Source organism: Etheostoma spectabile, chromosome 5 (genome assembly GCF_008692095.1).
Source record: "Etheostoma spectabile isolate EspeVRDwgs_2016 chromosome 5, UIUC_Espe_1.0, whole genome shotgun sequence".
Lineage (NCBI taxonomy): Eukaryota > Metazoa > Chordata > Actinopteri > Perciformes > Percidae > Etheostoma > Etheostoma spectabile.
The window spans coordinates 19,228,384-19,242,126 of NC_045737.1; the positions used below are offsets into that span (position 1 = coordinate 19,228,384).

At 39.0% G+C, this 13,743-nt stretch overlaps 1 protein-coding gene across 2 annotated transcripts in view; it reads right to left on the bottom strand.

Moving 5' to 3' along the window:
• Positions 1-13,743, bottom strand: part of si:dkey-215k6.1 (transmembrane protein 132C) — a 255,764-nt gene that overhangs the window by 125,034 nt on the left and 116,987 nt on the right. For both annotated transcript variants that reach the window (XM_032515274.1, XM_032515276.1), the window contains exon 4: positions 3,186-3,326. In XM_032515274.1, the coding sequence (XP_032371165.1) occupies positions 3,186-3,326 (141 nt within the window). The remainder of the gene's footprint in view (positions 1-3,185; positions 3,327-13,743) is intronic.

The following is a 13,743-nucleotide window of genomic DNA, read 5'->3' on the forward strand; positions in this document are numbered from 1 at the left end:
TGTGTGTGTGTGTGTGTGTGTTTGTGTGTGTCTTGTTTATTTGTGCATGTGTGTACATCAATACACTTGTATTTTTGTGCTTGCTGCATCATAATCTTCTTTGTTTATAGTGTCACTTTGAAGATGGCAGGAGTGTGTAGGTGTGTAAGTGTATGTGAACGTGAAAAAGCATGTGTTTGCATCTGTGTTTCTCTGTGTGTGCCTTTCTGAAAGCCATATCATAATCTGATTTCTAAAGCATCACTTTCTGTGTTAACACTGACGTCACTAGGATGAGTTTTTCCTTTAGGGCAAGAAAAAAACATTGACAACACTCTACCACGTGGATACCTGCCAAAGCTCAGGGAAACAAAGCAGCCATTTAAAATCCCCTCCATCTACACACCTCAAACCACACCATCCTGATGGAGGACAACAGGCCAGGAAAATAACTTCCTTTGATTGAGTCTACATCGCAACATTCATCAAATACCTAAAGTATTTCACCCGCCGTGCTGAAGTGCACCACAATATGAATCTATGAACATCCTGTACCATACGTACTGTACAAAGACACTTGGTTCAAAGTTTTAAAACATCTGATGAAAACTTTTAATGGCCTTATGCTCTTAATTAGAAAGCTTAAAGCTGTTGTGTCCTCAGTTTTATTTCCCCCAGTATCACATTTGGGTCATCCATTGCTGCTGATGCTGTCCATCAGTCAAAGCTAGACGTGGCTAACTGCTAGCTAAGTGGCGCTCATTGAGCTGGGGTCCTGCAATAATAGTGTCCTGCAATGGAAAGTCGTTCCTCAGCACTGTTCTCCACCAACAGAGAGATGAAAAAAGGGGAGTGATGAGGGACAGCAAAATGGGAACTTTGGTCACTTCAACACAAGAAGAAGTGAAGGAAGAGATGGATAGAGAGACAAGTGAGGTGAAAAAGAGAGAAAGAAAAGAGGATCAGAGCCATGTGTACTGGTCAAGATCAGATCTCATCCATGTTTACTTGTCAAGTGGCTTTCCATTCAGCCATGACTGACAATTTCCAGCTGATTTGTGTGACATCAAAACACATGCACAAAGATGTAAATGTGCTGTATTTATATAGCGCTTTTCCAGTCTTAACAACTGCTCAAAGCGCTTTTACATCTACAGGAAACATTCACCATTCACACACATTCATACACTGTGGCCGGGGCTGCCGTACAAGGTGCCACCTGCTCATCAGATAAACTTTCACACACATTCACACTCCGATGCGCAGCACCGGGGGCAACTCGGGGTTCAGTGTCTTGCCCAAGGACACTTTGACAATGACTGCAGGGGCGGGGATCGAACCACCAACCTTCCAATTGGCAGGCAACCGCTCTACCACTGAGCCACAGCCGCCATACTGTGGTAACATACTTGCCAAAATGCATCATTGCATAGTGTGTGTGTGTCATAAACAGTGCACACACTCAGCATTCATACCAGTGGAAACCAGCAAAGATATACATGTTTTACCCATACAGCCTGCATCTAACAGTACATTAGTGTTGCTTCAGAGTGCTCGTACAGTACTGTACTTTAACTGAATTCTTAATTCTTAGATTACTTTCATTCCTGTAGTTTTTACTAGTAGATGAGACTGTAATTGTTCTGGGCAACTTACAGTACGCGAATGTGTGTGAGATGACAAAACTGTGAGAGATAAAAGTTCAAATTGTACATACTTAAGAATGCAATCCATTAGCATTAATGTAGGACAGTAAGCTGTAAGTCACTTGAATGTAGCACAGTTGAATATATATATATATACATACATACATACATACATACATACATACATACATACATACATACATACATACATACACACAGTATATAGATATATACATATGTATATATCTATATATACACAAGCTATTATCAGCACACCACTGTAAATTAAAATATGACATGCCATTTACTGTATCCTTTGTAGAAAGAACAATTAAAGTCAACATTTAAAAATGCACAAGAAAGAAATTGTTTCAAGGTGTCACAGTGATTTAACAATAACTCAGCCTTACTGTGGATCTGTCAGTCATAAAATAGGCATTTTTTATATCTCAATTAGAATACAATTATTTCACTGTAGTCCTCGGCGCTTGCTTTGAACTGTAGCAGTATGTGAGTCACACCACCTGCATCAAGGCTGTTTTAATTAATGTCATTTATTTTCCCAATCTGTTACTCATGCATTGTGTTGTTTTTGTACCATTACCCTGTGGACTCTCAATCACTTTTTCTCTGTTACCAGTTAACCTCAGTCTCTGAGACATTTTTCTCACCAGCTTGAGGATTTTATGCCTCACCCAAAACGGATTACTTTTAATCTGTCTTTGTTGTTTTTTGTTTTAGTGCTGTAAAACATAATTATCCTTACCATGCAATGGGGTCAAGTGCTGATCACCCGTCACATTAGCCGCAAATAAAAACCTGGGTGTATTTACTCTGCTGTCATGGTTTTACACTCCTGACACAAACTGAACTCACACACACACAGACACACACACAGACACACACATACACACACACAAAGGGCAGAGCAATTACCAAGTAAATGGCAAATTTAGCATGACACACAGGTCATTGCTTTCCACTGCTGCCTGTTAGCCCACTGTGTGTACGTTTACTAAATATTCATTGCGTGTACAGGAAAAATTGTGTAACGCCACAAACTCTGTTCATTAATTTGATACTCCTTAATATGTACCTAAACACACACAGTTGTATGGGTAAGAATTTGTAGTTGAAAGGTCAATTAAAAAATCAATAGGCAGCAACACAAGCTTTTCATGTTACACTGTCAATGCACTTGCATTCATTGATCGGTCATTTTTAGTACAGCTCACAAAAAGCTTTGGAAATTAAAACAAGAATCAAGCTAGAAAAGCCAATCCAAACTTACTCCTTGAAAACTCAAATCAACGGATGATACACAAATCATGAATATTTCATTTGATCTTTATCTCAGAAACTTTCACTGTGAAAACAACTAAGATCTTTCATTAGCAAAATATCCGGCATTACCAGCTTCATAGCCTTGACGCAGAATAACTCCACACCTCTTCAGACATTGTATGGTGTGTACAATGTAAAAAAAAATAAGAAATCAGCTAATCAGCTGCTGACAGAAAAAAAAGTGTTGAAAAAAAGAATAGTGGGATTCAGTCTTACCTTTCTGCTGCGGAGGAGGCCCTTCTCTGACATATCACTGCCAACGAACTGCTTCCCGGCGCCATTTCCTGTTTGATCTCCCACGCAACGAGGTTGCTGGGTTTCACAGCCAGGAAGTTAATGCCTGACTGGAACCACACCCTGCAGGAAGGGATGAAGAAAGAAACAAAAGAGAGAAAAGCGAAGCACGGTTAATCTAAGTTCACACATGCACATAATAAAAAAGAAAAGAAAGCCGAGTTTAGGGGAAATATAGTAAAAATTGAATTTGCTTCACTTGGAACTCCCCCGATTTCTCACTTGTTCTCTTTAATCCCTGATACCTGCCATACTTTTTTGGATAACATTTCTTTTAAAATTCATATACGCAGCGTGGTGCTGCCTCCCACGGTATGTTTTGGCGGGCGAAGAAAAAGTAGTGACAGGAGAAGCTCTTATGAAAGTTAACATTATAAGCAGAGTAAGTGCTGTGTGGAGGATGAATGGGATGCATGCTGAGCTGGAGCTTATATCTCATTTAGAGAATGTGACTGTGATGATGAGAAAGGCAACAATGAAGGACTAATTTCTCAGGATTTGTTTTTTGTTCTGTTCATTTTGATCTGTTCTTTGAAATTTTCCTCTTCAAAAATGTTTTTTTTCTCACCTTCCTTCCACAATATTGTACACAAATATGCTATACATGTCACACCCTACCTGTCCCTCACCTTTTGCAATCACTCATCCTCTCCCTTCTCTGTTTTTTCTTAATTCTCTCTCCATTCAGATTAAGGCCATTCATCTCTGCCTCCCCTTTTCCACCCAGTTTTTTTAATCTGGATTATTTCTTCCTTAATGTTTCTTGGCTTGAACTCCCTATACTTCCATTTTTCTCTTGGTGTTCTATTAGATTCTAAACCCCTTCCTTTCCTTCCCATCTTCCCTATGCTTCCCTTCCAGATGCCCTCCTTGTTTGTATTCCTCCTTCCTCGCTATTCCCTTGTTGTTTTTCTCTGTCCTTTATTTTCCTTACCAGGTCTTCTCTTTCATCTCTTTTCCTCACCTCCTTTCTAATGGTTTTCTTCTGTCTCTCATCCATCCCTCTGTGAATTCCCTCCTTCCTTCCTCCCTCCCTCTCTTCCTTCCTTTATACCTTACTTCATCCCTCCCTCTGCCCCTCAACCACCCTTTAATCTCAAGGCATCCTATGGTTAATCTCTTTATTTTCTTTGCCTCTCCCTCTTTCCCTCTCTCTTTCTCTAATCCCCCCCAGTGTGTTTTGTTCTATTCATCACCTTGACGAGACCCTCCCTCAATTTATTAACACACTTCGTAGGCACGCACACGCATGCACACAACCTTGTTTACTGTTTTTCTCATTAACACACATACAATAGTCTCTGGCAAACAACAGATACAAACACAGACACACTTTCTAATAAACTTTTTCCTCTACACAGAAGGGGGAAAAACTGCCAATCCTCTTTGTCTTCTTTCTCATTACAGTATTACTTTCTTGCATTTGTCTCGCTTCATGTCTTGCCAAAAACTGCCGCCATGCGAATTCTTTCACATGCTACATATGTTAATGAGTGTGTATGCACCTGTGTGTGTGTGCTGTACAGTAATCTAAACAAGATTTTTCTTGATTTATTATCAAGAAGGGAAAAATGTTCCCTGGTTGACCAGTGCTGTGTATGGTTTGTTTGCTACAGTAAGGAAAAATGAGTGTGTGTGTGTGTTTGTTTGTTTATAGGCGCTCGATAGGGGGTCTGTGCATGTCAGGGGAGGGCCTATATGCAATCAACTAAAAAAGGAAAGACCAGGAAAAAGCCTGTTACTTACCACACCGCCATAGCTGTTACTGTGTGTGAGGACAATGGAATGAGTGAAAGATTGTGTGCATGTGTAACCCCATGTAGCCTTCTTATTGGACCAGGGTGGTGAGATGAATATTGGACCAGTGTATAGGCTCAGCTGAATGTTATATATCATTTAAAAACACTACCTGCCATTGTTCTGCTTCCTCTGTTTCTTTCCCTCCATCCCTCTCTCTTTCTGTCTCCTCCTCCACCTTTCTCCAATTCACTCTTCACTCCTCCTCAGCCAACCCAGAATTTAAGATAATCCACATCAAAAGGAAATTTACAGACTGTGGAAACAAAAATATGTAGAGCAAAGCAATTTGGGAGGAGAAAAACAAACAGAAGATATAATGTGAATGACAGACTGACAGGAATGGAAAACAAACACGTTTCGGATGAACACCGGCTGAGATACATTCACCCGAGAATTTTTCAGATGACAAGGTTGTGGCAAAGACAAATCATGAGTAAAACATACAAAAAATAAAAAAATAAAATCTCTCTAGTATTCCTCCATCAAAAATCCCATAGAGAACTCACATGTTTTATTCTTGTTAATGTAACAAATAATGCACTCTTTCAAATCTTAAAGGTCCAAGGGCATGACAATTTTACTTCATGAGGTTTTTTAACTTTAATATGAGTTCCCCCAGCCTGGCTATGGTCCCCCAGTGGCTAAAAATGGTGAGAGGTGTAAACCAAGCCCTGGGCTCTGCCTTTGAGAAAATGAAAGCCCAGATGGGCCGATCTGGAATAGTTACCTCCCCTTTCTCTGCTTTGCCCCCCCAGAGAATTTGTCCTACCCATGAGAAGGAAACATCATGGCTTTCAAACGAGCAAATGTCAGTTGGTCAAGGTCCCCTCCCCCCCCTCCTCAACAGCTAAAGATTTAGAAATGGCACATCCTGAGGAAAGCTCATTGTGGGACTGGCTCTAGTGGCGTTAATTCTGTACTAAGGCTGAATTTCAGGAAAGATACTTCAGATGTGGTATTAGGGGACCACTAAGGTCAATGTAAAAGCATCCAAAAAGTACCATGTGATGGGACCTTTAAGATTCATACACAACACGTTTAGAGATGCAGTCCTATAGTCCAACCAAATCAGAACCCAAAATGTGACAGGCTTAAAACTGGTAAACCCACATTCGCCCAAAGCATGCGCTATGACAGAAAGTTAAACTGTTAGGTTTCATTCATTTGATCTTTGAGGTAGCATTCTTAGGTTATACCTAAGAATGCCATATTATACTGATACTGCACAATATACTGCACTTTTGCAAGAAAACATGGAGCCACTTATGTCTCTCAGCGCAATGTTACACTGCACTGATTGGTTGTATGTCTTGTCACATTGCTTTGATTGGTTGTGTTTAAAGGCATTTTGTGTTACAGTTAATAAAAGTACCTTGGAAATAAACGGAGAGGTTCCAGACTAACACCCGTTTGCAAATAAGTCTGGCGATGCCAGGCTATGTAAATGTCAACAAGAGAAGTGACTTATTTCCTTGATCTTGCCTAAATATTAAAAAGAGTTGTTATTTCACAAAAAAAGATAGTTATTACCAAATGAAAATAATATTTTGGCATTCTGGAAATAATCCTAGATCCCTGTAAATTCAGCATAAGTTACAGCTACCTCAGTCCACTTTGAATTGAAAGCGGAATGAGGCTTTCAATCACAGCTCTGTCTACAGTTTTTAGGAGTTGTCAGTTAACCCCTGAAATTCAGAAATGATGTTTGTGGGAAAAAGTAGATTGATTTTGCTTTTCTGGATAATGAACACACACACAATCACATATGTAAGAAAACACAGCGACACTGTTGTCCCATGGTGCATCTGTCAGGACTTTTGGTGTGCATGTGTGCATGTCTGTCAACAAGCAGGATGATGGACAAGGCTGCGTCCCTAAGCTGCTTCTGTCAGGTCTGTGTACAGCATCAGAGCCTGAGTGTCTGTGTGTCTTTCTTTCTTGGTCGGCCTGTTTTTTTAGGTAATCCAGGAAGACCAGCAAAACTTCTCCTTGTGCTCTCTCCTCGTTCTGTATGCATCACGTATTGTTACGATGCTGCTCTGTCTTGTAACATTCTACGTGATAAGCCTCAACACATATTTAATTTTGTAATTTTCTTCTGAAATGAAATAAGTGCCTCATTTACATACTGAATCTATGATGTTGTCAATGCAAGAACAATTTTAGTGTATTACACTTAAAACTTTATTTACAGCATAAACATTGAATGGCTGTTTATTCCTCTCTTGTTCCCTGGGTGACAGTCATACATTACACACGTTCACAGTCTGCTCCTGTTGGCCATTGAGTAGCTCACAGAGCATTACAATTGATTTTCTTTTCTTTTTTTTCTGGAGCAGTGCCTTGTTTATAGGCACTTCAACACTGTGAATGAAGTATCCCTCTGCTCTTTTAAATCACAATTGTAAGTTTAAATGTCGAATGTGTTTCTCTCATTGTGATAATGTCTCTTTTTCCTTCTTTCTTTCTTTTTGAGTAATTTCGGATATGCCCCACAGGGTCTCTTTACCTCACTTTTGCAGATTGTACCTCTGGTCTGCTGTTCTTCTCAGACATGTTTTTCAAAATTCATGTTTTGCTCCATCTTTAGCTGCTGCGTGATTATCGTAAGAGACACCTTAGAAATATGCGCAAAAATCCAATTGTGGTATAGGTATCATGAATTCATGGAAAATAGCCAAACTCCAGTGCCTCTTTTTATTTATATTGTAAGTTTACCAAATATAAAGTTAACGCATGTTTTATTTACCTTATTTTACCAATAAAGCAAAAACAAGACAACAGTTGAATGAAGAGGAGGAATGAGGTGAATGTAAATGAACCCAGGCATATTTATAGCTTAGCTTTTACACACCGGACTAGTAGCCCAGGGAAGCAAGCAATATGCGAGAAAAGGATAACAGATTGTTCTGCTAAAAAGGAGAATCACTTAAGTCCAATTAATTCCCTTTACACCTAACCCTATCCCTTAAATAATCTTTCCACATCCTCACCTGGTTTAAAATCATCAGTCATCCAATGCAAGGGAAAGGAAGACACTTAAAATTTCTTATTGGTGATTGTACCCCTGTGAGGCAGTTTGTATCAAGAAATAAAGACTAAAATCTGCCTCTTGTTTGTACGCAAGCACTCACGCACGCACACACAATCTCTCTCTTACACAGGAGCACAATCGTCACTGACACAAGGTCATGCAGACCTGTGAGTCACATGTATGACTGTGTGTGTGTGTGAGCGATAACTCCGGTTTCCTTGAGGAGCGTCAGATGATAGAAGGATAGATTTACACTCAGTAGTGCGAAAGAAAGAGAGAGAGGCAGAGGGGGAGAGAGAGGCAGAGGAGAGGAAGTGGAGAGAGATAAGAGAGTGAGTGACAGGTAAATCGGGAAGGGGCGATAGGGAAGGCAGGGTGAGAAAGAAATAAAAGGAGTGGAACCACAACCTAGAGACTGACAGTTCAATACACACCTACTTACTTACATCTACCTAAGTTGGAAAACATCACTGTCTTCAGAACCAGATGAACAATTCTGAAGCACAGCTCCCGAGGTGCTGACAGGACAGCAGACTGACAATTCATCATATAGACTAATACAGATTTTGTATATGGTTCAACTAGAAAGCTCAATGCAAAACTAGCGCTTTGATTGATCACTATAAATACAGCTCAGATGGTCACAACTTATGAAAAGTAGGAGGTTTGTGCTATTTGAATGGCAGCTATCAAAGCTTTATTACGCACATAAAAGAAGTTGACAATCATTCATTGACAAGCCACACCAACAGCACTTTTTGAAGCATTGCTGGAGTATTTTAGATGTAATAGCATCTCAGCTATCCATTTCATGGAACAGATATGCCTCTGTTTCTACAAATCCACATGGACTCCAAGACACACCCATGCTATCAAACTATATATTCCCAATGCAACTACACTTTTTTTGACATGACATTACATCTAAAACACTCCAGCAATGCATAAAAAAAATGTTATTGGTGTGGATTGACAATGTTCTGGCCTATATTTTCAATTTACGTACCGCTTAATTTATTTCACTTTCTACATCTTTGCACACATTATTTAACTGGTAGCAAGCAAGCACACTTAAATAAGATTTTTTAAGTGCTTTACAGGGAGACGAAAATATAGATGAATCATAAATGCATCTCGTGGGTGCTTACAATGGCTTCCATTCTGTTCCATTCCGTTCTTCTGAGTTTCACTTAACGTATATTCTCTGAAACCCTTTGTCTCTGCAAATGCCTGGTGTAAGGTAAATCTATAGACTCCGTGGAACCTCCCATGATAACATAAGCTCTTATTTCTTGAAAAGCCTTTGTTTAGAGCAAAGGGGAAAGTAAATCTACCAGTGCTTTGGATGTATTATTCCAACAAGCATCAAGTTAGTAAACAGTGTTTTAGGATTTAAAAAGTAGATCTTACACCCTTAAGGTTTACGTGCTCCTCTTGTTCGTATCTTTGTGATGACCTTTTTTCATGAGTCATTCTGTAAAAGATTAGGAGTAATATTTTCAAATTCATCAAAGTCTCTGGTAAAAAGAAAAAAACATAAAGACCTAAAACTTACAGTAAAACCAGCAGAAGATGATGTTACAAGCGTTGTGTGCTTTGATTAACTGTAGGATGGATGTTCATGTAGAACTACAAAGGATATACGCAAAAAGATCCTCCAGGTAGTAACCTGAACTAGATGTGAGAGGAAAGGCAGGTTATGTTAGATCCAGTCGCTGGTGTCATGCCAATGGGCATTTTAATATGTAGTTTTTTTTCTTATATCAGTGTCATGTTTGTGCTCATTTTTCATAAAATTAAGACCAAATTTCCCATACAGGTCTCAAAGAGGATGTTACTGCTACTTCACCTTCCTGTTCCCTTGAGTCAGTCTGGGTGTTTTTTTTCTCACTTTTCACCTGCTCAATCTGCTATTGGAAGTAACTGCCACTTTGCTGGTTTCTCAGTTAAGGTCTTCAATGAGTCCAAACTAAAATGATGAAGTTAAGGACCAATGCAACACCTTTTCGCGCAAAAATGTTTGCATTTCTACAGCCCAAAGCTAGTCTGTGCCGTCTTGATGCAGGTTAAGTTTATGTGATCTTAAAAAGCTGCTGTGTTTAAAGAAAAACAGCCTGCTGTCTCCAAAGTGTTGCTTTTTTACCACCAATAAAACCAATTTCTAGATTGGTCTATTTGTTAAGCAAATCTACAAACGTTCTCTTAAAGTATTCAGTGGTTGTCAAAGGCACAGGCATTAAGGGCCCAGTGTTGCAGCATCTTTAGCGTTCTTCAAGCACTCTCCGATGATCTGAATTCATCTTTCATTTAACCTTACTTCTCTCTATCTATCAGCTTCGAAATACAAAGTTGGGACCTCTGGTATGAATGTCAATGCAAGTATATACATACATATAAAACTATAGTTCCCTGAAATCCCCTTTTCCTCTCTTGTGAGCTTGTTCTTTCTTTCCTATTACTATTATATATACTATTATTCCAGGTTTACAGTGATCCATAGCTCTAAGCTTCGTGCTCAATACTGTCTTGTTCGATTCAAGGAATTTAAGTTTCTTCTACGCCATGCTGTATGAAAGTGTCAGCTAAATGTGTAAAACGACAGTGTAAAACCAAAGACCTTCTTCTCAAAACAATAGAGCAGACCCACCATATGCTATGTGTCAGAAAACGTTGCTCCGTGTACAGCAGCAGATGTGTCTGAGAGACAAAAGTAAAAAAGAAATGGTGTTTGTCTAAAGTTGTTGTTGGAACAGATGTTTTTTTGGGTAAAACAGGTTGGAAAGATACTTTAGAAGTCCAGTGTATCCTGCTTGCAAAATGAACCAGCATGTCCAACAAAGTAAAAGCAAGTAAAGTAGTGAAGGGCCAAATTGTGACAATACAGCGCTATTACTCTGATTAGTCATCGTAGGGTACAAGACCAGACCATCCTCATCCAGAAAACGGCTGTTGGTGCTAATGGCAGCAACCTGTAACATTCAGAGCTTGTAATTCTGGGGAAGCATGATGCTTTGATTTATGTTTTTATTAATTACTTAAGTGGGATTATGGTTGTAAATTTATATAATTTAGTTTAATTTCGGCAAGCTGTGTGTGCTTTGCTGCTCTTGCCCTTGTTTCCCATTTGTTGACCTGCTGCTACTGACATGTTGGTTGATTGAATGATTGCGATGGTTTATTTTTGTATTTTTGTTTTGTATATGACTGGTTGACTGAAATTGAATTACCCTTTAGGGATAAATAAAGTTGTTTTAACTGAATTGAACTGTATAGGTCAATTTTGCATGCAGCTCATAACGACCCAACATGTATTTCTGCACCAAAATGATTTATTATTTTATTATTTTTATTCAGGTGTCATGTAAACCCCAAAATACAAATCAAAAATCAGCTCCGCATCAGCTGCTTTATTATACATGGAGTTATCCTCCATGAAGGATGAAAGCTGTACAGTTGTGCTGTTAGTTATATAGTAGAATACGATCACTAACTTATATATAGTTTGCTGCTAGCATGCAGCCTGACGTCTGACTATCCCCAGTGTAAAATACCAAACTCCTTCCTACATATATTGCAAAATGCTTAGTTTGCATAACGTAAAACTGCAGTTTCAGGGCTATGTCCCTACCCAGTCCTCCCAGTACCTGTGTGTTTGGTTTTAGCTACGTGTTCATCGAGTCCCGGGACACCAGCCTGAGCCTCCATTTCAACAATGAATGAATGAAGGAAAAATATCAATGCATATTTATCAAACTTTGCACCTAGTCACCAATGTAGCAGCTGACGGGAACTGGCTGCAGGACAACTTTATCATCATGAACAGTTTTTAATGTTCTATCAGACTATGACTACTCGAGAGTCTGCTCTTGAGACTTTAGCAGGATTTGGCAGGATTCAGGATTCGGGACAACTTCTTGGATTTCAGGACTGTCCTGAAGTTTTTGGGACGTCTGGTCACCCTATGTGCAGCAGCACATAAACATGCAATAGATTAAAAATAAAAATATTACAATGTGAAATAATATCATGATATGATTAGCTTGCAAGCTTTCACTTCACGCACAAACCGATCAGTTTCTTCTCCTGAAAATCTCTCCTTCCTGTTTAGTAAATCCGCCATCATAATAGCAATGTGCCAAGGTCCAAAGTGCCTGGCTTTAAAAGGAAATGGGAGATGACACTGATTGGTTTATTGCATGTCACGCCAAAACCACACCTTTGGTTAATGAAGACACTTAGCAAAACTCTATTGAACTATGCGCCCAGCACATGGACATTTTTCCAACGTTGAACTAGCAAAAGTGGATTCATACATGCTCTAAACGCACCTGCGCTATGCGCTTTACGCTGTTCGCTTAGATCATTAAAATAGGGTCCTTCATCTCTATTTAATGGGAATACAGTAAACGGAAACATATTTCCCATGAAAAATATTTGTTTCATTCATTCAAAAAAAAAGGGTGCCAAGATTGCCAATAGGCTAGTTGAAATCATGACCCCTCATTGATAATCTAAGACTTAAAGAAACTAAGAACAATAAGGGAAATGGCAGCAAGTGTACAGTATAGAGGTGGAGACAGATGTTCAACAAAATTCAACACACCACCTGCAAATTTCTCAACCCATTCTGGAGAAGCTGCCATCATTGGACATGAGTGGCATTTATATGAGTCAAACTGTCAAATCAATAAGATGTTGTTTTCTGCTTTTCCTGCTGTTTGAGAGGCAGAGGCAAAACAATCTGTTGTTGTGATCGAAACACTCTGAAGAAACATGGTTGCTTTTCTACAAGTGACGAGCTGTCAACAAATTGAAAAGTCGAGAAAATGATTTTTCTTCGCAACAGATTCTTAACAAGTTGCAAAGTTGGTGCCATAGCAAAGTTCTCAACCTCAGATGAATAATTCTTGGCTAAATCAAAGCTGTGATGATGACAGTGCTAAAAGGCTGGTACAATGTGTACTTTCCAAAACAGATTAAATAACAAAAGAGAATTCAGTTGAATAAGACTACTAAGTTATGAAATAATACTTGATAATGATACCTTCTTTTTGAGTTCATACAGTTGATTGATCGTGGGAGCGGGTTGCTTTTTTCACGGAATTTTTGTATTCCTTATAATATCTCAACATTTTGGTGATTTAGGATTCACAGTTTAGTGCTTCACTAACATCTTAAATGTATGTATTTTTTGATGTTGGAGTGATGGACAGATTGGAAGGCAAGAGTTTTGAAATTTTAGAATGAACAGGTGGGGTTGTTTTTTTAAGACATGATGAGACAGATGGGGAGCTGTAAGTTTGGAAAGTCATAACAAACTGTTGTTAAACATTTGAAAGAAGGATGTAAAAGAGCCCCGTATTGTTGGTCACAGGTCAAATGTGTCTCACTGTGAGAACATCTGTTGTATCATGCTACCCAGAATCTTTTCCTCTGTCTTTTTACTTTGAATTTTTCTCCCTTTCTCACCATTTCCTTTTATTCACTTTTTCCTTCTTCTTTTGTTGTCGTTTCATCCTGTCTTTCTTTTTTTGTCCTTCTGCCCACTCTCATGTTGACACTCATGTTGTTCTAGCTCTATCTTCTTTAAAGCTGTCTATCACTATCTTTTTTTTTCTTCCAGAACATTATTCTCTGTCACCTTTA